The following is a 24,345-nucleotide window of genomic DNA, read 5'->3' as shown; positions in this document are numbered from 1 at the left end:
GAAATGAAAGATGGAGAAGTGATAAAAGAAGAATTGGAAGTATCCTCCTCAAAACGAACACTCCTCTCAATAAAAAGCTCATGTGTGGTAGGATGGAGAAGCCTGTAGCCTTTGACACCATCTGGATACCCAACAAATATGCAAGGCTTGCTCTACAGATCCATAGCCTTGCATTTCTCTGCTGGAATGTGGGCGCATGCAGGAGACCCAAACACGCGAGAGTGTTTGACTGTGGGTTTCCGACCAGTCCAAGCTTGGAAAGGAGTTACCTCCTTCACAACTCGATGAGGAACCCTGTTCTGGATATAACATGCACAATTGATGGCCTCTGCCCAATAGTGAGGTGCCAATGATCTGGAGTAGATCATACAATTAGCCATTTCCTTCAAGTACCGATTCTTACGTTCTGCAACTCCATTTTGTTGTGGAGTGTAGGGAACTGTGTGTTGAAGATCAATGCCTTTTGAGATACAAAACTGCTCAAACCTCTGGTTGACATATTCCCCCCCATTATTGGTGCGCAGAACCTTGATGGTTTTCCCTGATTGCTTCTCTGCAAAGGCTTTGAATTCCTGAAAAGACTCAAAGACCTCAAACTTTTGTTTGAGAAAATATACAAAGGTGTACCGAGAAAGATTATCAATGAATGTCAAGACATATTTGGCCCTGCTGAAAGAAGGATTTGGAAATGGTCCTGCTAAATCACTGTGAACTAGCTCCAAAAGCTGTGTGGCTCTCCATGCTTTGCCTTTATCAAATTTTTCTTCAGGGTGCTTGCCAAGAATGCATCCTTGACAAACTCCATCAAGAAATCGAATAGAAGGCAACCCTATAACCATGTCATATTGACTGAGCTGCTGCAAGTAGCGGTAGTTCAAGTGGCCAAACCGCTGATGCCACAAACAACTCACCTCATCTGAGTGAGTAAGCAATGCAAGTGAAGGAGAATCTAGAACAAAGTGAGAGAAGTGATACAGTCTAGACTGATGATCTGTCTTTCCCACTACAATTGTAGACCCATTATGCATCTCACTAATTACCACTATGTCTGGAGTGAATTCAACCTGCTTGCCAGAGCAAGTGTGAGTGATCTGATAGACAAATAGGAGATTAGTTGACAAAGATAGAACACAAAGGACATCCTGAAATGTTCCTTCGCCCACGTCAACAGACCCTCTCCCATGCACTTTAGCAGGAGTGTCATCACCCAATAGAATAGATGGCATAGAACATGACTCCAAAGAGGAAAAACTATCCTTTGATGAAGCCATGTGGTGCGAAGCACCCGAGTCAATAACCTAGGAATTAGGCTGGGAAGCAACAACAACTAGGGCCTTGCCCTTTCCTTTCCCCTTACTTGTGTCCTTTGAAGATTCCTGAGATGAACTTGGTTTGACAGACTCAAGCACCTTGATGTTGTTCGTTTCTAGAAGATGAGTCAAATGATCAATTTGCTTCTTTAGACATTTATGTTCATCATGACCAGGTTTCTTACAATAGGAACACTTAGTTTTCTCCTTCTTGGGCTTGTCACCCTTTGAAGAAGATGCATCATTAGTTGCTTTTGCAATAACTGGCTTCTGTTCTTTCTTCTTTTCTCCTTGGTTCTTTTGTTTCTTTTCTTGCTTAGAAAGCCCATTTTGATCTTTTGTACCTTGGTTGGCAACCAAGGCTTGATATTTAGAGGGCTTAATTGTGCCCATTTGAATCAGCTTATCCTGTTCTTGTGTGAGTTCTTTTGCAAAATCATCAAGAGAAGGCATTTTAAAGCTGGTTCCTAAGGCACTTTTTGTAGCATAGAAAGTAGACACAAAAACTGAATAGTTTGGACCAAGTTTGGAAAGAATGCTTAGAATCAATTGTGAATCTTTCTTATCTATCCCACATGCCTTCAATTGCAATCTTATAGCCTTTAGTTTTGTGAAGAAGTCCTGAATTGTATCAAAATTACATGGATTTATCCCTATTAGCTCATTCTCCAATTGGTGTCCCCTTAACTCATCTTGTTTACCAAACAACCCTTCTAATGCTGTCCATACATCATTTGGAGTTATAGCAGATTCAACATGAAAAAGAAGATACAGATATACATAGAGTACCATAAGCTTCATCACATTTGTTAAACCATTTTGGCTTTTCTGCAATTAGTGTTGGTTTAGTTTCAAGTCCCATAGTTACTTTAAACAACCCTAACTTCTTAAAATAGATTGTCATTTTTTATTTCCACTCATAGTAGTTGTAAGGTGTGAGTATTGGTACTATATTTTGATCCATTTTAATGCAAAAAGTAAGATTGCTTGTGCAGGAAAGAGAGACGAAAAACTTAGAGAGAACACACTGGACCACCCCCCCTTTGTACTAGATCAGAAATCACCCCCCCCCCAGATATTATAAGGTGGCACTTTATAATTTAGTGCATTTACAATGCTGGAGTTATTTTCCAGAGTTTTACGAAGTCCAAAAAATGGACACAAATACTACAGGCAAAAATAATATCTCAGAATATGAGCATCAAACCAACACCACTGTATTCTACTTGAAAAACATCCACTTTCAAAAAAAGAATGACCTGAATCCGAGATCATATGTGAACGTTATAGTGGTTTAAAGTTCATAAAACGAGGACTGCCCTTCAGATCTACTGATAAAATTTAATTTTTGGAAAATTGGTAACTTCTAAGAAAAAATTGATTGCACCTCTGCAAAGAGAACGAAAAAATACCCCATTTCAAAAAAAATTGCACTGATAAATACCTCCATATGAATGAGAAAACCTCATTTGAAGATCAGATGCAAAAATGAAAACTGCAATGGTGAGGGGTCTGGCCAAAGCTTTCCAATGCGATTTTCAAAAGATCAATTGATTGAATAAAAAATCTGGCAACGACCCAGATGGTTTTTTCCAGCGGCGAAACAAACCCAGAAAGCGTTTTTATTTATCACTTTCGGAAGATGGGGCCACAATGTTAAAAGAACGCCTTCAACAAGGAAAAAACGACATGCAAAGCTTCTGATGTCTGATCTGCACACACTTTATATGAAAATAGAGGTTTTGGGGCCTTCCAAATACAAAGGTAAGGTTTGTTAGGCCTCAAAATACACTATTTGAAAGTTCCTTCACAAATCTAAGCTTCAAAAACCTTGTTTTACAAAAAAAACATTTATGTAAAACAAATCTAAGCTTCAAAAACCTTGTTTTACAAAAAAAAACATTTATGTAAAACAATATTACTGGATCTTCTTAAACCTTTGTTGGTTTTTCAGATCATGCAAAATGCAAAAGAAAACACAGCAAGATTTAACAAGATATCTAGTATCTACAATAATCTAATCTTTCAAAACAGGCTCTGATACCATGTTAAAATCTGAGAAACAAATTACTACCCAGAATTAAATTGAAAGAGATAGATCAAATAAACTGTAAATGCAAATGAAATAAATAGCATAACAGTGATACCGAGAGAAAACTGATGTGAAGTGCTCCAAGGAAAAATAGCATCAGATTACTATCTCCAACTATATGAAAATACAAGCAAGGTAGCATGTTTATATAGAATCAAGAGAGGGGTGGAGGTGGCAATACCGGCCAATGAGGAGAGACCACCATGATGGTCTAAACATAGTAAATGCACCTCCTCATAGCATGCCGAAACCTCAATACCCACTTGTCTTAAGTAAACATGCTTTATTAACCTAAGCAAGCTTAATTAAAGTGTAGGAAAAATCTAGGAAAACGGAAAATAATAAATCCAACTAGGAAAATAAAAACCTACACTAACAGTGACAAAAAGACATCCAAGTAACATATAGGACAGCTATGCAGAGAATGGAGTTGTAATCAATGTAAATGGGGATTCACTAGTCTAATTATGTGATCTAGGAACGAAACCCATTCGTAACCAAATTCAATTAAGGGGAATAAGACTCAATACGCTCAACCTCAAGTCTATTGGAAAGGGTTGAGCACAAACTCAATTTTATTCACCTTGTTTGAGTTGAAATTTGTAATTGGATATGAAATGATTAAATGTAAGAGCTAGGGCTAATGATGTAAAATTGACAATGATCAGCATAAACAAATAGTTTCAGAATAGATATGTAGACATCAAGTATAGATTTGGAAATGGGAAGCAAAGAGGAACCTGTGTTTGAAATCTGAGTTTGGAAATGCAGGTCAATGTTGTGTAAGATGCAAATATTGGAAACCGTTTCAGAATCAAGATGTTGCTCTAAGTATCTTCCTGAAATTTTGTCGGAAAAGTGTCGGTCACTATTGCTAGGCGATTTTGACCAAGAATTTTCACTTCCTAAAAATTTGGTTTTGTGCGTCTCAATCTGCTTTTTCTAGATTTGTATTCATTCTCTTAGAAATCTATCACCTACACACAAAGTAGTATTTGAAGATAACTGCTACAAAATATTTGATAAATCTAATAATTATCATCTTGTAGCAAAGGCTAGTATGACAGAGAATAGATTGTTTCCTCTCACATTGGTTTTTAGTAAGTTGCATGCACTCAAATCAACCACAAATGATTCGTGGTTATGGCATCAACATTATGGTCATCTGAATTTTCAAGGGTTAACTTTGCTTCACAAAAAGAATATGGTGAGGGGGCTTCATGCAATTCAGGCTAAAGAAGAAGTTTGTTCAGGGTGTGGACTTGGCAAGCATCATCGAGACAGTTTTCTGGTGAACAAATCTTTGAGGGTCAAAATCTCCTCTAGAGCTTGTGCATGCTAACATTTGTAGTTACATGCAAGAAGAATCATTGGGTACGAACCTTTATTTTTTTTCCTTTCATTGATGATTACTCTTGCCACAATTGGGTTTGTTTTCTTAAACAAAAGTTTGAAGCCTTTGCATGCTTCAAGAATTTCAAAGCTAAGGCTGAAAAGCAAAGTGTGTATTATGTCAAGATACTCAGAACAGATAGAGGGGGAGAGTTTACTTCTAATGAGTTTTCTTATTAAGAATGGCATACAAAGATAGCTTACTGCCGCATATACACCTCAGCAAAATGGTATTGCTAAAAGAAAGAACCGTACCATTAAATATCACTAAGTATGATGCAGACAAAAAATCATCCAAATAGTTTTTGGGGAGAAGCAGTTGCCACAACAGTATATATTATGAACCAAAGTCCCACAAAAGTAATTCAAAGCATCACTCCAAAGGAAGCCTAGAGTGGTCACAAGCCTTCAATGGCTCATCTTCGAATATTTGATTTCTTGGCATATGTGCATGTTTTAGTTCAAAAGCAGAAGTTGGATGCCAAATCCCAAATTTGTATCTTCGTGGAATATTCTACTATAACTAAAGGATATAGATTCTATAATCCTAACACAAAACAATGGATTGTTAGTTGAGATGTGGTTTTTGATAAAGGGGGAGTATGGCAATGGAAAGATAGTGTACAGAAAAATGCATCAATAATCATTAGCATGGAAGATAATCGCATTCCTCCTTTCCCCACAAGCTCAAGCGGAAGTTCAAGCTTAAGCTCAAGTCCTCCAAGTTCACCTAGTTCTTCTAGTAGTATAAACTCAGGTGATGATTCACCTCCAACATTAGCTCCAAGAAAGGTACAAAGTTTGGTTGATATTTATTAGAGTGCAAATATAAATCCAGTTATTAATTTTTCTTTGCTTAGTACAATTCAAGTTGAACCCTTTGTGCATGAAGCAGTGAAAGAACTAGTATGGGTTAATGTTATAAATGATGAGATGAATTCCATTCATAAAAATAATACTTGAGAATTAGTGCAACTTCCCAAAGATAAGCAGGTGATTGGTATGAAATGGATATATATAGTCAAATATCATGCAAATGGTTTAGTAGAATGGCATAAGGCAAGATTACTTGCCCAGGGATTTGCACAACACCTGGAGTGGATTATTCAAAAAAAAATTCTCTTGTTGCTAGACTTGATACAATCAAGATTATATTGGCTATTGGTGCACAATACAAGTGGCCAATATATCACATGGATGTGAAATCAACATTCCTTAATAGTTATATAGATGACGAAGTTTATTTGGAACGGCCTATGGGTTATGAAGTTCTAGAAAAAGAACACTTAGTATACAAGTTGAAGAAACCTCTATATGGGTTGAAGCAAGCTCATCATGCCTGGTATGCTATAATTGGTAGTTATTTCATGCAGGGATTCAACAGAAGCCACTCAAATCCCCCACTCAAATCCCACCTTGTATGTACAACGTATTGGTAATGATATTGTCATTATTTGCCTTTATGTTGATGATCTTATTTTTAGAGGTAACATCAAAGATCTTATGGAGAAATTTTAGGCAGAAATGAAACAAGAATTTGAAATGTCAGATTTGGGACTCACCTCCATTGATCATTCAGGGGGGAGATTAAAGATATGATCGATGTGTTGGAGATTGAATATCAAAATGATGCGTTGCAAATTGATCCAGTTTTTTGTTTTTCTTATTTTTTTTCTTTCTTAAAAAAGACTACACACATATGCAGTTATCTAGTTTTTAGCTTAAAAACAGTTTGTGCACTATTTTTTAGTTTTTAGCTTTGATTTTTCTTTTTAATCTGATTGGTGTAGAAGATCAACAGTCTTCATTGGGTGAGTGATTCTTGGAAGCCTTTAGTTGCTTATGGCATTGAGATTTTCCCTTGTGCTAAAGGCTTTTTTATTGCTTCTTTTACCTCTACTCTTAACCGTGATTTGGTTCTGGGAAAGTTGTGGTCTTGGGGGGATCACTCTCTCTCTATTAAGACCTGGTCTTCTTCCTTCAACCCCCTTACTGAATCTCTATCGATTCTGTTGTCCTCATTTTTGTTTCCAAAAATGAAGGACCACTACAGTGAAATTTTTATGAAAAAATTGAAATTTTTACTCTATGGCACGCTTCCCGAGGCAGAATTTCGACTAATCCTTGGACTGGCTTGATCCTCAGTCCATTCTCGAACTACGTTTCGAATTTCATCCAATTCTGGGTTCGTTTGCTATGCCTTTCCTTCAATTTCGGGTTTTAAAACCCAGACTGCAGGTGGAGAATTTTCTTCAAACTGCAAGTTTTAATGATATTCATTGTTGTGGTCTTTGTAGGGGAATTTTTGATCACTTACATGTGCATTTTTTATTTCAAATATGTCACTTGTAATTTATTTTAAGTTTCCCATTTAATGTTTTTATCTTTTTGTTGTTTTTTGGTCATTTTTAGTTAAAATAGGGGTTTTTTAGCTCAACTGCAAGTAAACTTGCAGTTTGTTCAAAAAACTCCTACTTTAATGGTTTTCACACATGTAATAGGGATTTTAAATCCCCATTACATGTGTGCAAGTGTTTAATACTTGTTGTAGGGATTTTATTTCCCCCTTACAAGTATTTTTAAACTTGCAGTTTGTCTTTTAAAACCCGATTTTAACATAAAAGTTCATTTTTGACAATTTTAAACTTGTCATTTGTCCAAAAAACCCCGATTTTGGCTTAATGAGTGAAAAAGTGAGATTTTAAACTTGTTGTTTTATATCCAAAACCCGATTTTAAGCATGAAAGAGGGAAAAGTGCAAATCGAACTTGTCATTTTATATCCAAAACCCGATTTGCTTCCTTTTGAAGAAAACGAACTTGTCATTTGTTTTTCAAAACCCGAAATGCAAGAAGGAAGCGATTTTGGACTTTTTCAAAGCGAAATTCGTGGATGAATCGTTGGATGAAGGAGGCGTTTTGGGTTTGCATCCTATCTTCTTGCATTTTTAGACATCTATCATGCCATTTCAAAGACAAATTCGCTGGTTTTTACCCTAAAAACAGCAACCACGTTTTTTCCTAACGTGAATCATTAATGCCACGTTTTGAGGGGTTGAATCTTTAACATTTCGCACACTCCTAAATCGTTTTGATCTTCCTTCCTAAGGTGTGGAGGGTAAGAGAAGTTTCGCACCATTTAATGGTTCATTGAATGTGTAATGAATACCACGTTTTTCACAAAAACGTGACTCTCTTTGGCTGCGTTTTAATCCTTTGACATTGTTACCTCTTCAAACACCTTTGGTGTTATTGCTTCAGCACATACCTTGATCGTTTTGCTTCAACAAACTTGAAATGAACACTTTCATTGGCATTTTACTCTTCCAAGTTTAAGATTGCTGCCATTTTTGGGGGCATTTTCACAAAAACGTGATAAGGGTTTAATAGTTCAGTTTTGCTTCTTCATCTCAAGAAGTATTGCATTGTTGGAGAAGCATTTTGATTTTCCAATCAAGGTATGTTCTTCCTTTCTTCTCTTCTTTTTATTATTTTCATGTTTTCTTCATTTTTCGTTATTTATTACATTCTTCGCATGTGTTGTTCTTCCCTTAAAATTGGTTTTCATGAAACAAATCTTCCCTTTGAAATGCAATTGTTAAATTGCATTATTCTTCTCAAAATTCCATCTTAGCTTGTATTCGGGATTTTAAATCTCGATTACAAGTTCGCTGGAAATTCTTGTTCTTCCCTTACGGTTGAGAAATTTAATCATTTTTGGTTAAATTTCCAAGCTTGAAAAATGTGAAATACCCCTCTCTTGCAAATTCGGGTTTTAAAAACCGGATTACATGTTGAAAAGATCTTCCCATTTTCATGAAAATGACTATCCCGGATATTCCCATTTCCATCCATTCACGTTCCCCATATCCGTACTTTCCATTTCCATCATTTCCCGCAAGTCAAAATCCCATTTTTCATCCGTTTCTCCATTTTCGAATTTACAAGTATACTTGTATTCGGGTTTTAAAATCCCGATTGCATGTATGTACTTTTCAACTTGTATACTTGCGAAAATTCCCCCAAGATCCGAAATTGGTCAAAGTCAAGATTTTCCCATTTCTACATGTCTTCCCTCTTCTTCTCACAAAACCATGAAATTCAGAGATCAAAGTTTTACCCAATTGAAAAAAAAAAGAAAGAATGATATTTGCAGCTGATTATGATGTGGCCTTAACCCTTTTAAGTCTTCATCACAGCATTTCAGGTTCGCAATCAATGTCAGATTTGCCGGCATCGCCAACTCCAAAGAAAATGAAATACAAATATGATAAATACCAGAATGAGGTTACACCTTCCCAGGTATCCTCTCCATTGGATCGCATCAGGGACACAGAAATAGGGCACGTTGATATGGCAGAATTCATTCACAGGGTAGAAGATCCACAGGATAACAACTTGCAGCGGCTGTTGGACAGCCATATCCATCATGCATCTTCTTTCCCAGTGGCTGCCCTAGAACCTGAATTTGTTCTTGCATGCGCCCATCATTTTGACAAAGAGTCAAGAGTCATAAAAAATGATGATGGTGAAGCCATAATTCGTCTTGATGCGGATACAATCGAGAAGGTCTTCAAAATACCTCCTGCACCTGTTTATATGGAAATCACCAAAGAAAGTGCAGCAGAGTATTATGTGAAAAGAGAAAAAGATTGCAAGCGCCACATCAATAGGTGGATTCATGAGCCACGTCCTTCCTTCTCAAGATGGGCAAAGTTGTACCGTTGTGATTTCAAGTGGGAGATAGGAGACACCATCACTCTTCTCAGCAGAATGTTAGGCCTTGAGCACTCTAATGTCTTTGAGCCATGGATGTATCAATTCATCATGTTCATACGGCAGTCGCATCACATTTCATGGGGTGAAATCATCAGCGATGCTTTGTGCGGACAACTTGCAGCGGTTCCTACCACTATGACCTTCTTTATGAATTCTTATTTGGTATATCTGGCAGCATCACTTAGACACTTTCCAGGTCTTTCTACCAAGGGTGATCGCTCGCTCATACCAGTTTGGGAATATTATGACCAGCTGCCTTTGAAACCTAGCAGACTACATTTCAGAAGAGTCCAAGACGCATTCTTTGGATATTTTATGTGTCAGTTTGACATGGATCTCAGAAATAAACGAGTATCAGATGAGGCATGGGTCAAGGTATCTGAGTATGGATGTTTATTCCTGCAATTTCCCACCTTCACCTACATGAGGATTGGGTGCTATGATGGACAGCCATACATGCTTCCGAGATACCCAACCGATAAGATAATTCTTATGGAGTTGGGAAGACAGATTATGGCTGTTCATACTCTTCAGCCTGCTAGAAACAAGGTTGGAATGGGGATCTCCAGCACAAATCCATTGAAAATTGGTCGATACTCCCTTGTCACATCTGTGAAGGCTAAGGCCATGGAGGTTGAATTGCAGGAAATCAAGCTTAAGAGGTTCAAACCTAGAGCTGATTTTGATTATAGAGGTATGAAGGAAAAGATCAAGAAATCCTTTGTGCATGTTCATCGCATTGAAGACATCTGGGCAGATCTCCGCACAGAAGCTGAAGTTCTGAAGATGGATTATTGCAGGCTCACTGTTGAGCAAATTGTTGACTTGAACTTGGCGGATATCCCACAAGGGATGATTGATGACGGGCATATACTTGATCCTGAATACACTTCATGAAGGGTTGAGGAAGCTCCACTTCCTTTGATCCAATGGTCACACAAGGAGTGCGTCTCCATCCTTGACAGATTTCAGCCTATCTTGGCCAACACTAACGCATGGCTGAAAAGTAATGCTGTTAGACTTATCAAAATCAAGGTTGGTAAAGAAAATGATTCTACAGGGCCTCTTGGACGGAAGTCTGAGATTCAGATTGACAATAAGGAGGGTGCTTCATCTTCAGGCACAAGGATCAAGTTACGAGTTAGTCGTGCAGTAGTGCTTCCTCCTGAGGAGACAACTACTCGTGGGAAGGAGAAATCACGGTTCCATGTTCAGGTGATCGATCTGGATAATCCAGAAGAGGGGCAGCAATCTGATGATGCGCCTAAGTCTCCAGTTTCAAACACGCCTCATGAGGTCATTCCTCCAGTTTCTATTGAGACGCCTCTTTCTCCTCCTGATTTGCTCATTGATGAGTCTCCTCAGAATGCAGTTCCCATTTCAGCATACGGGCCTTCTCCTGAGCAACAACGAGAAAGTGTGTTGGAAGTTCCTGAAGATAATCCCACTTGCATTCAGTTATCAGAAATTGATACTTCCACTTCTGGTTTTGAAGAATTCATGAGGCAATCTTCATGCCCATTGGTAACTAAGCAAACCGTGGTCGCTATTCAAACAGATATTCCTCCTAGGGTGACCACGGTAATTCAAACAGAAACTGCTTCTCCTTTGCCTACAGCTACTACTGGAAGTCAATTGATGACTTTGCCTCCATGGCTTAGTTCTTTCACCCCGAAAAGAAAGAAGCAAGAGATCTCACCTGATGCCTTTGACTACCAGCAACTCAAACAGTCCAGATCAAAAGTTGCTAAGAAGGCAAAGACTATCTCTAGGGTAACTGTTGATAGCAACAAGATGAAAATAGCTGAAATTGTGGAACCTATTACAGATAAACCACTTGATGAAATGTCAGCTGCTGATTATAAGGTTACAAGGGTAGAATTGGGCAAGCAAACACATGAAGTCATTAAACATGATGCTCAGTTTTCTGTTGCTTCACTAGTGCAAAGGTGTGACGATCTTCTTGCAAAGAAAGACAAGCTAGAAGAAGAAAACCGACAGCTCATGGCAGCCATCCATAAAATCACAAAACCTGTTGCTGAAGGGAGTAACTCCATAGGTTCTTCCGGTTCCCAAGAATCGATTCGTGGAGTGGAAAGGGCTGCTCAGAAAGTACAAGCACTGGATTCCTGGATTGATCAGCTTCATGATCAATGCGTGCAAGTGATAAAAGACATTTTTCAAATAATGTCTAAGTTGGAAACCATTGAGGAGAAATTGGATCAGACTTCTAACACTTTCAAAAAGAATCTGGAAAGCGTTGAGAAAAGTCTGGCAATCTGGCGTACCATGCCCCAACAACAGCTGAGTATTTTGCAGGAACACACCATCATCTCTTCCAGGGTCATGTACTTGGAATTTGAGGAACTGATGGAAAACAAAACCCTTGTTCTTAAATCCCTCATTGAGGAGATCAGTGATGCAAGGAGATTCCGGGATGAAGTCTATCGAGGTATTGTCTCACATTGTGAAGGGGCCTCTTGCAATATAGTAAGTCAGGATGGAGAGCTGATTCTAGAAGAAGTTCTTGCTGATTTACAAATGAGGATTCATAATGAGTGGAGGAGCGAACAATTCTCGGCAGCTTCAATTCAAGCATTGATGAAACACCAAGCCTTTTTGCATGAGATCCAGTCTATCCTGGATAAAGACAATTCTGCGCTCCTCCGCTGTCACGACACTATTGTGAAGACTATGGTTGTTGCTAAGAACACCCATGAACCAAATCCCGAGGAACTACAAGTGAGCATCAGAAAATTTCAAGGATTCGTGTCTTCACAAAAGGCAACTTAAGTGTTTTTCAACACTTAGTTGAATTTTCCCTCTTTTGTAATCTTTAGTTGTAATTTCGTTTTGACAAGTTACATGTAAAAGTAATTTTTGTAAAAATACAAGTTACACATTACTTGTACTTTTGTAATTACATGTAAGGCAACTACAAGTTATGTCCGATTAGGACTGTAGTTGGAATAAGTCTTAGTTAGTTAGAGTAACTCTTAGTTAATTAATGAAGTCTCAGTTATTTATTGAAGGAGTCTTGGTGGTTGAGAGAATCTCTCAAGTTAGTTAGGATCCTCCCACCTTTTTCTCAAGGCTCCTCTTCTATAAATACTTGAGAGGTCCATTGTAAATATATCTTTTGGAAAGCAACCAAAAACTCTGCCAAATTTACAGCAAGAAGTCTTTGAGCTTATGTATGTGAATTGAAGGTTTTGAAGAATAATAAAGAAGGATTACTCAAGTTTTGAGTCTTTGAACTACATGTTTCAGTTTGAATCTTTTTATTTCTTCTATGCAAAGTGTTTCTAAAGGAGCTTAGTCCAATCTGATTTGAAGTCTTTGAGCTGCAAGTAGAGAAGATTAATTAAAATAGGAAACCCTCTTGAAGGAGCAGCAAGTCTTTGAGCTTGCGTCTATTCTTGAGGAAAAATTATTGTTTGATAAGAAATAGCAGCAAGTCTTTGAGCTCGCATTATTTCTTGTCTTTATGTTGAAAGAATAGATTATTCCAGTCTTTGAGCTGTTATCTTTTATTCATTGTAAATTTTAGTATAGCAAAGGGTAGATAGGACTTCCAATAGTCAAGTCTTTGAGCTTGATATTGCTGTCCCGTCCCAAAGGAAGTGACGGAAGTCTTTGCGCTTTCAGGAAACTTCATTTCCTTTCTCTCATTTCACTTGAAAGTAATTACTGTTGTTCATATTCAATCGCTATCCTTTTCTGTGAAGAGAAAAGGATATTGTCTTTCTTGAAAAAAGAAGAAAGATTGTTGTCCCATCCCATTTTATTTTCCAAGTTGTAGTTAGATAGGGGGAGCCTTCCCTTAATTAGGAGAGTTTTTACTCGTGTGCTGTGGTTGAAACCACAATTTTGTATATTTCCCCAAGTGTACAAAATTTTCAACCAACAGATTCATCCGGTTTGGGTCCGCCTCCCCAATCTCCCCCTCCATTTCTGGGAGCCTTCTTGCTTTGAGGCCATCGGTAACTCCATTGGCAGCTTCTTGAAGGTTGACGATGCCATGATCTCCATGGGTCATTCTACTTTTGCTCGCCTATTAATTGATGTTGACATATCTCTAGCCCTCCCCAGGGATGTGGTTCTTATGGTTGGGGATAGGCCATGGGCTCAACCGCTGGATTATGAGGGCCTCCCCTTTCGCTGTCAAAGGTGCTTCTCAACGGGCCATGTAGCTTCAAACTACTCTCTCTCGCCGCAAAAGGCGCTACTACTTGGTGGAAGGACACTACTGAAGATCACTTGACAATTAATGCTTCTGACTCTGTCTCGATTGAGTCCTCTCGAGATGAGGTGCCCCTTACTGTTGATGATGCCTTTGTTGAGGTTACTACTGTTGTAGACCCTTTCGTGCCCTTGGCTCCTACATCCGTTGCTCCTGATCCTCAGCTTTGCTCTTCTTCTGGCGATTTTGTTCTTCTTCAGCAGCAGTCTGTTGTTGTTCTGCAACAACAGTCTCCTGGTGTTCTGCTGTAGCAGTCTGGCAGTGACTCTTCGGGGTCTCCCCCGCCTGATTTTTCTTTGAATATTCCTAATGATAGTGTTGCCTTGACGGTTGTTTGTCGCAGGCGGAAGGGAAAATCTACCCCCCTTCCCCAGCCACCCCTTCGTCAAGTTGTGGATTCTCCCCACTCTTGAGTTGGGTTGGGTTGTTGATGGTTTGACAGGTAGGTTTGTTTGGCCTGTCTAACTCTGTTTGTTTGGGGTTTGCACCCCTGCTTGGTCTATTTAATTCCGTTAGCCTGTTGGCTTTGTAAAGGGCCAGCGCCCTAGTTAACGCTGCTTTATTTATCAAAAACAGTCTATAAAGCGTGTATAGTGTTATTGTAATATTTAGTTTTTCATATGAAAATATATGCAATCTTCTTTTCAACTGAATAATATTTTTCTTTCAATATTTGTTAGTGTTTTTTAAATTATCATAATCTTTCCTGTAGAAAGAGATGTAGGATTTGATGACTTTGATGAGTTTGAGGAGGATTCCTTGCCATTGGCATCTACTATGAGGATTGAGGTCGAGCCACTACCTTTCATGCCAAGTGAGGAGCCACAATAGACTTCAAGGACTAGATCCTCTAGTTCTACCTCTCCCCTAGCTTTCAGTTCTACCTCTTCCCTAGTTTTTAGTAGATCAAGGAAGAGGAAGATGTAAAATGTTGTATTTACTTTTCATTTTGTCAATTGTCTATTGTATCAACTATTAGGCTATCAACCATCAAGATTCCATATGCGGATGCAATTTTGTACTTAATTTGCATTCAAATCAATCGGATTTGATAAAAACACTTTTGTATTCATTTATGGACTCATTGGATACATCTTTTCATTGAATTTTGCAAAACAATGTGTTTCTAATTAAGTTTAAGCAATTTTTTAAGTTGCTTAGTTTTTGTCGAGTCTAGTTTTTTGTGTCTAGAGCATTTTTTCTGAGTCCAAGTTTTCCAACTATGACTACACTAACTTCTGAAATATTTATCCATGCTGAATAATATTATTGCAAATCTTGAAAAAATTGCTGAGTTTTTGTCGAGTCAAGTTTTTTGTCTGGGGAGTTTTTTCCGAGTCCAAGTTTTCCAACTACGACTACACTAACTTCTGAAATATTTATCCATGCTGAATAATATTATTGCAAATCTTGTTTATCTTTAATTCTCTCAAATAAAATCCCTAAGGTATTGAGGCATTTTTGATATCTATAAAGTCGAGTAAAATTCAATGCAAATTGTCAGTATTCATTCTTGGAAAATATCATAAAACTATTGAGGGTTTGAATCTATATATTTTTCAATATTTATCTTCCAATTTTCCTTAATCAGAAAAATACCGAAAAATTAGCATAGTTTCTTAGTGTATCTGATTGGGGACATTACATAAGGGTCAAAATATCATCAATTAGCATTGATGTTGTAAACCTAAGGGAAAGTAGAGATTTGGCATGGATAATCACACATTGGCAATTATGTACTTTATATTTTGATGAACATAATAAATAGGGGTGTTCATGTATTGTGTAATTTATGCAATGTTTGTGTTAAATTTATGAATCAGAATTTAAATTTATCTTGTTCTATGTATTATCTATCAATGAATTGTTGTATAAATCTGATTGCCAACCACGATATACTATATTCGTTTACAGTCATCTATCACCAATCTGATAGCCATGGTCTATGATTCGTCTCTCTGTTCGATTCGGTCTGACAACAGTTGTTTTGCATGATATATTGTTAGCTGTGATATGATAACGACCAGATATTATTCACCGTGAATGTGTTCCATGTTTTGTTTGACCTGAGAGTTGTCCACGATATATAAGTGAGGAGGGGGTGACTCTTTCCAAGAGTCACCACCCTAGGTAAATGCACTAAGGATGGTGACTTTCACATAAGTTGCTTACTAACTAATGTTTGACTAATGTCCAGTCTAATGTCTAATTGGATAATTAAGACAATATACGATATGCAAAATACATCGATTATAATATAAGCATGTTTGCATATTGAACAAGACAAGAATTAAATAGATAATCATAATACAAATAAAATGTGTAAGGCCGATAGGCCATTCACACATTTGGATTGGCTAGAAGGAGACTGACTGACGCTATATTATCAACAGTTTGTGTTTGATTATCACTAGTTCTCACTTAAGAATCTGAATTGTAGCTAGTTCTTAGGCATAGGGATAAGTAGAATGTAATTAATTCAATGATACTAGATACATTAGTCTGTCAATGACACTTCCTATGTATCACCCTATCAAATGATTGGTTTCCAATCCATGTAGAAAACTTTGGATCAATAACATTGTCATGTCCCCTTTTCAATAATAGAGCCAAGAAGAATACCTCTAGCCTATCCCCATTTCTCATAGGCTAAAGGGCAAAGCAAGGGAAATAACTTTTAATATTTTTTTAAGTTGGACCTAGTAATTTTGAATTCAAGGGGCAACTTAACTAACATTCCTTATGTATCACCCCCTCAAATGATTGGTTTGCAATCCATGCAATACAATTTGGAGCTCTAAATTGTCAATGTCCCCTTTTAGAAAGAGAGCCAAGAAGAAGACCTCTAGGCTATCCCCATTTCCAGTAGACTAAAGAGAAAAGCAAGGGAAAAAATTAATATTATTTTAAGTTGGGTCTAGTAGTTTTTAATTTAAGGGGAAACTTAAATAATATTGTTATTAGAATAAAAAGAGTTTTTAGCACTTATAAATAAATAATTAATATTTGAAAATAAAATAAAAGTATTTACAAATACTTCAAGAAATTGGTCCCAAGGGCCTAATTGAAGCACTACAAAAGGAGGGTGCTTAGCTTTATTTGGATATCTCATGTCTTTGACATCATTTTGCCATTCAATTTCTAGAATTTGAGCTGTGTTCAAGTTTACTTCCACAAACAAAAACCCTTGGTTGATTTTGAGGATCTTGGAGGATGAAAACTCTCTTAGATTTTCACCATTTGATTTAGGGATGAAAACTAGTTTGGAGCATTTTCATAATTCTGGTTCATGATTTGAAGAGTTTAATTTTAGGTTTCAGAATTCATTGCACTTGTTGCATTGCCATTTAATGGCGATATAGTGCATCACATTTGGGAGAGGATTTATAGCTTCATCTGCTACTGAAATATGGAGGTAATAATCATTATTTAAATGATACTGAATAGTTATTTCTGCTCGAGTTAGGGCGCCAACATTCCAAGGGAAATGTTCGCTATTTGGGTTGATAATTATCCATCATTAGTGCAGCAACCAAAATCTACAGCCAACAAATCGAGTATACCAGCATGGTGAATTCATCACCTTATCTTGCATAATCTGCAAATCAAGTGATAGCGCCATCACTTTGGAGGGTTTTTGGAGAGCTTTCTTTATTGTCTCAACAACATTTCCAGCCACTTTCTTTGGAAGCACCATTGCTTGGGAGGGAAGATCTCAAATAGTTATTGCTGTTTTTATTCATTTTCAGGCCATAATTGGGCATAACAACATTGGAAGAGGTTAAAACAACACTTTGGGAAAGCAACATTAGCATATATTTCTGTTAGGAAACAATTTATTGACTATTTTCAGCATTTTGGAAGCCCTTGGACTGCTGCGCACCTTTTAATTGACTATTTCCAGCTGCCACATGACCTCCCAAGGGCATTTACCTTGCCATTGTTGCTGCCACATGACCTCCCAAGGGCATTTACTTCGCCATTGTTGCTGCCACATGACCTTCCAAGGGCATTCACCTCGCCATTGTTGCTGCCACAATACAGTCAGATACATCCACCAAATTTGTCTAATATTCACCATATAGGTCTCCTACAGCTGCACATTCATCATATTTGGTCAATTTCAATTATTATGAATCTGAAAATTGTGCATGTCAGTCAATGTAAGTTGCTCCAGCGTTTTGCAAATCTCATAAAGGCATTGCAAAGGTGATAAAATGGTGTTTAATTCATATCTAATCAAACTTAATATGCTAGGGTTCCATTCTTGTATGTTTGTTGGCATTTGAAAATTCAATTCATTCACTTTTAGTTATATTGACATTGACATTGATTGTATGTGAGCATTCTCTACTTAGATCTTAGTGTGATTGCATATAAAAAGGTGTGGTGTTGGCTGTCTGTTTTGTATCATACCTTAACCAGCATTTTCATTTGGGTTATTTATCATCTATAAGTGAATTTTACTAGATTGGGGAGAAGTTGAAGCTATTTTCCAGCCATAAAATGTGTGACAACAAGTTTCTAGAAATTAGTTTCATTTTGATTTTGCTGCTCCAGTTTGAGTTTTGTTTCAAGAAATTTTAAAAAAATACAAAAAGAACCAGAAATTTGACAAAAGATACTAAAAGGGGACGTTACAAACATGTATCCAACAACCAAGCAACCCAAGTTTGGAGGTGCAACAGCATGCAAGAATAAACTAATAGCTTGACAAACTACCCCAATGCTTGGCTCCAAGTTGAGCCAATTAAGGAAGCTAATCCTAGAGATAGAAGAAAGATCATCCTAACGAGCCTCCATAAGTGATCTTAGTTTCAACTATGGGAAGGGCCTAATTTCCAATTTTCTACTGAAAAATATTTACCTTGTGGTGTTGGAGAAAATAGAAAATATTGAGCAATCATAGGATACATACTCTATATGTTCATATGTTTTAGGCTTCCTATCTTGGTTTTCTTTGGTATAATTGTCAGAAAATTGAAATTCTAGGCTTCTTGTACATATGGACAAAATCATGTTTAGGAAGACAAATTGACAGTCCACACTTTTTCATTTTCTAACCTATCCTATGTTTAATTTTACCACATCTTTAATATATGTTGATCTATTTCAAAAAATAAAGTACTTCTAAGGTCCAAGATTCTTCTTAGGCATATATTTTGGAGTCATCTTTTATTATAGAAAAAATTAGGCACAAAAGAGAGGATGTGCTTTCATAGAAAAGTTTGAACCTCAAAGAAAAAAATAAATTAGAGATCCTATTGTTTGCAAGTGATCAAAACACGATTAATGTAACTGCAAAAAGAATCATGTGCAATACCATAGGTGACTTGACGAACTAATATCTCTGCCAACTAGTGTATAAGATGCTTATTATTTTTTAATAACATGATATGAAACCAAAACATGAACTAAAGAATAGGTAACTCCATGTTTTAGTTGCAAAAAAGATTTTCAAATGCTATGTTATCTAGTATTCTCATACATGCTTACCCAAGGATTGAGAATGTGTTAATCTGTCTCCATTGGTATGGGGATGTGGGATAGATAGAAAATGTATCTTGGTTGTGATCTTGGCATATGTAGCAATAGGGACACCACTTTTGTCCCTTGGTCGTCCCTTAGATTAGGGACTATGGGTTAGGGATATCTAGAATTCCAATTCCATAGGTTTCCCAAGAAGTCATTGATTTCAACTTAGGGATCTACAACTCAAGAATGTTGAGAATTCCAACAATTGCATAAAGGATGTCTAGAAGTACTCAAAACCCATTAATGAGTGGGAACCTTTTGTTCCAATTTTTGATTCATCTGATTATATTATATACAAGTGCATGACAACGTGGAACTATGTCTCATTTTCAACAAAGAAATTTTACATAGCTCCAAGGCATTGTTTAAGATTTAGTTTTATGAAATTCATTACTTAAGCATTGAATGCACAAGTAGCTTCATAGTGTTGTGTATGGATATTTTTTGTTTGTGCAAAAATATTTATTATGTAGTTTGACATTTCTGCAGGGTCATTAATTACGAAATTAAGCTTTTTGTATTTTTAAATACAAATATATCCTATGCCATCCTCTATGATTTTAAGGCAAGGAAAAGATCCTTCTATTTTCGAAAATCTTCCTACTTTACATACCCCAACATCCAGGGTACATGGAACATAACCTTATATTATCTGTCATAGCCTAATCTCTTATTAGGGTAATTTGTGTAAGCTTAAAAAAAATACTAGATAAGCCATATAAAAATTATAGAACGGATGAAGCTTACATCAAATCTAAGACTACATCTTAAAAAAAAAAACTGCAGATTATTTCTAGCGTTTCAATATAAAATTATCACCTTTAGATGTGCAAATTCAGAGAACTGCGGCTGGCTTTTCACTTCATTCTCTCCAAAGTTATACGTGTCCTCCCACTCCAATCTCTCTAAATCAGTGAAAGAATCTTGGTGACTCGAATCTGATGAATAATCAGCAGCCTATAAAAATATAACAGCAATTGTTATCATAGGCCAAAGTAAAAAATTTCGTCAACCATTTTAGGAATCTGAATCAATTCACTCACTTGACAAGCTAATACATATTCTAATATGTCATCCTCATTCTTCGTTCCTGACATGAGAAAATTTAATTATTAGAATCGCTAAAGCCAATTGCAAAGTAGACTTTAATCACAAAATCAGCTTGATAATCACAGCTAGAGAAATGGATTACTACCATATATATCAATAGCCTTATCAACTATGGTGGAAGAACATCCCATATCTACAAACCATCTTTTGATGGAGCTCCATGATGCGTTTGATGAGCTTCCCTGTAAATAAAATAATGGAGTGATAAGAAAATAGATCTTTTCTTACACTGATGCACAAATCTTGTATATTTGTTAGTAATGAAAACCTAAGATTTTCAATGTAGAAGTTCCAATGGTCAACTTAATGTCTAATATTTTTAGCGTAAGTGACTTAGTACAAATCCTATATGTGAAGTATTTAGATTTACAAAACAAAGGTCCTTTATATGTGAATCATGGAAGGTAATCAATTAGAAAATTAAAGAGAGCACTGGATGGGTTGAGCACATCATACAAGGGCTTAAACCAAAGTTAAAGTAAATGGGCAATAAATAAATTAAACAATTCTGGTATTCAGACTTATCCTTTGGTGAGGGAATCCAAAGTCTCCTAAGAAAAGAAAACCTATAAATGTTAACCTTGAATAATGTCAGTCATGAACATAGAGTTGAGATATGACCCGCAGAGTTTGATGAGCCGCCATGCACATACATGAGATGAGAACTCTGTAAAGTAAACCTTATTTTTTAAGCTCAAAGTTAAATAGAATTTTTCAAGCTCTCTAAAATACTTTTGACAGTGGCTCTTAAATTCTTTTTGCCTTAAAATTTTCTGTAAACTTTTTGATTCAAGTAAATCTTCTGTGTGGAGGAGCACGTGCGAGAGTTAGAAACTATCCAAGCAACATTTCACTCCTGAAGAATGGAAAAAAATCTTTCAAAAACATGATCTATACAAGCCAGTTAAATAATCACATAACCAATTAGCTACACTTTGAAGATATACCCAACTGCTTGATTCGTGTATTATATTGTAAGGGTCTCAAAACCATGAAAGAATGTGTTTTTTCTCATGTAACTGTGTTCAAGTACCTCTAAGAAGTCTCACTGTCATGCAATTTTAGAACCCAACAAACTTCAGAAGCCAGAACCTGCATGGAGAAATTGGAAAGTGGGAGCTATGCGCAGAAAGCTTTGTTTTTCATTAAAAAACATGATGCTTTGTTAAGATTTTGTTTAGCTGACTATTAACAGTTGTGAGAGCTTAACAAGCTTGGAGTTGTGGTGGAGGTGAATACATTTTATTTCTAAATAAATATATAACCAATTAAAAACCTAAACATTGAAGGAGGTATACTCAACTGCTTGATTCGTGCATTATGTTGCAAGAGTCTCAAAAACTATGAAAGGATATTTTTTTTCCTCATGTAACTGCGTTCAAGTACCTCTAACAAGCCTCACTGTCAAGCAAATTTTAGAGCCCAACAAACTTGAGAAGCCAGAACCTACATGGAGAAATTGAAAAGTGGAGCGAGAAAGCTTTGTTTTTTAAATTAAAAACAAGGATTCTCCAATGATTAGGATGGATGATGCTTTGTTAAGATTTCGTTTAGCATGACTATTAACAGTTGTGAGAGCTTAAAAAGCTTGGAATTGTGGTGGAGGTAATACATTTTATTTCACATGCAAGACATTTGATGGTTATGTAGGATGATTGCAAAATAAGTTAAAAAGGCTCATATTCACTTCTCACAAAGCTAAGGAGAAGGCAAAATGGGCAATTAAAAACAGCAAGCCAAATTGTCAAGTAGAAAAACAGTAGAGAGATGTGGGCCACCTTACCTCACATGCGTTGTGAGAAAAGTCCTGCCATATAATAGTAGAAGCACATTCTTCCAATTCTTCTGAAATTTTTTTGCCATTATCTTGATCTCCTGATAATTTGATGGGTTGGCCAGCATTTTTCTTCAGAGCTTCCTCCGTATCACTTTCTTCGTATTCCACTAGATTTCCCTTAGAAAAGACAAACACTGCGACTTCAGACCACCCACAGCAAAATGCCCAAAGAAGAAGAAAAGAGTTTTAAAAAAAAACATACCATTTGAAGTTAGATTTCTTTGGGCATTCAGACATGAAAAATCAAGAGAATAGATTTGTCGTTTAAGAAAATGAAAAGTGAAAAGCGAAAAAGCGCATCTGGTAATATTACTGAGGAATACGTCTTGCGGCTATTTTTCGCCACGTTAGTGGTCATGGCAAAATTCAATTTCACATTCACGTTCATGTTCATTTTCTTGTACACGTTGTGCTATCTCGAAATTATCAGATCTTATGTAGTATTAATCGTCTATGATCAGAAATTTTGAAATTAAACTCTGATAATAATTCAGATATTTTAGCTGGTCAGTCGATGGGTTTATTTGTGGGAGAAGCAGCTGTCCGAAAAAAAATTTAGTGTTGGGCAAGTCAGTTTGGTCCAATTTGAGGCATCCAATCGATTACAGACAAAATAAATCATTCATTAAAAATATCATAAAACTTAGATGATGAATATAACAAGATTGAAAGTTTATTGAGAATATTTGTCTGAAGGCATTCCCTCTATGAAATGAGTTCAACTGCTAGCAGAAAAGGAATGCAAGACGATCAAAATGTTCCTCGTTAAATTTTGGGGTCACTGTTTTCTTGGACTTTTTTTTTCGTTTTTTCTTTCTCATCCTTTTTTTTCTGAATTTTGTTTCATAAAATTTAATTTTTCTCAACACACAAAATACAATATTTATCTCAACCATTCATCAAATGTCAAATTGATGTACAATCATAACAATCAAAAAAATCTTTATAATTATTTTTTATTTAATACAAATACTGAAATACAATGTACTTTTATCTTTTTATACATACAATATGTTTTGTAATTATATTTCTGACTCATTCTCACTATACGGTCACTCGAAACAGCCTTTTCCAAAGAAAAATACACATTATTTAATAGTTAATAATTATCTGCTCTCTGCATATTTCAATGTATAGTAGCTTTACAATTTTTTTAACATTTTTTACTACATATTTTTTCTTTTACCAAGACAAGTCAAGTACAAACTTGGATGCTCCGAGTCGTGCATCATTAAAAACTATTAATTTTAGGTTTTTAAAATATTGTTTAAACCACATACGGTACAAGAGATTATGTTTAATTGCTTTAATTATTCTTTTCATTTACTAGTAATGACTTTTTCAAGAAAACTTATGAATTAGAATTATATTAGAATTTAGGTTTACTTTTCTAAATTTTTTTAGTTTATCTTTGATTTTTTATATAATTAAAATTGTAATTAATAATAAATTTTTAAATTTCAAAAAAACAATTAGAATTATGTTTGTTATTGTAATTATTTTTTATTAAAACAATAAATCTAATCATAAGTTTAAAATAATATTATATTTAAGAATTTGATTTAAAGTTAAGTTTAAATAATAAATTTAATGGTGGGTTATAATTAATAGTATATAAATATAGTTAAAATAATATAATTTTAAAATAATAATTAATAATTAGATTTAAAATTAATTTTAATATTGTATTTTATTACTAAAATTTTTATTATGCTGATTAAGTTATAATTTTAATTATATAATTTTAATTAGATTAGAATATGTTTAATTAATTTAAGTAAGATTTAATTTTCTAAAATAGAGTTAAAATTAAATTAGAATTAGAATTAGAATTGATATTATAGAGATTATTGTTATTTTATAATTATTTAATTCAAGAATTTTAATATATATAAAATATTGTTATGTTATTAATTATTATTTTCAAATTTAAATTAATTATAAAATAATACTTAAGTAATTATTAAATATCTATAAATATTTTAATCAATTATATCATAATCGTAATATTAATTAATATTTTTTAATTATATAATTATTTTAGTTAT

The 24,345-nt window shown here is 35.6% G+C and overlaps 1 protein-coding gene across 2 annotated transcripts in view; it reads right to left on the bottom strand.

Moving 5' to 3' along the window:
* The window catches only part of LOC131043799 (DNA (cytosine-5)-methyltransferase DRM2), a 153,997-nt gene extending 131,014 nt beyond the window's left edge, over nucleotides 1-22,983 (bottom strand). Inside the window, exons 1-5 of one of the 2 annotated variants that reach the window (XM_057977032.2) lie at nucleotides 22,611-22,983; nucleotides 22,244-22,414; nucleotides 20,546-20,642; nucleotides 20,394-20,440; nucleotides 20,170-20,307 (exon numbers count right to left, since the gene is read on the bottom strand). In XM_057977032.2, coding sequence (XP_057833015.2) covers nucleotides 20,170-20,307; nucleotides 20,394-20,440; nucleotides 20,546-20,642; nucleotides 22,244-22,414; nucleotides 22,611-22,691 — 534 coding nt within the window. In that variant the 5' untranslated portion in view covers nucleotides 22,692-22,983. Of the gene's footprint in view, nucleotides 1-20,169; nucleotides 20,308-20,393; nucleotides 20,441-20,545; nucleotides 20,643-22,243; nucleotides 22,415-22,499 lie in introns of both variants that reach the window. The other variant, XM_057977033.2, reaches the window with a different exon arrangement.
* Between the last annotated feature and the right edge of the window lie 1,362 nt (nucleotides 22,984-24,345).

This window comes from Cryptomeria japonica, chromosome 7 (assembly GCF_030272615.1).
Source record: "Cryptomeria japonica chromosome 7, Sugi_1.0, whole genome shotgun sequence".
Taxonomy (NCBI): domain Eukaryota; kingdom Viridiplantae; phylum Streptophyta; class Pinopsida; order Cupressales; family Cupressaceae; genus Cryptomeria; species Cryptomeria japonica.
Note: the sequence above shows the minus strand (reverse complement) of the source record. Positions and strands in the feature narration are given on the sequence as shown.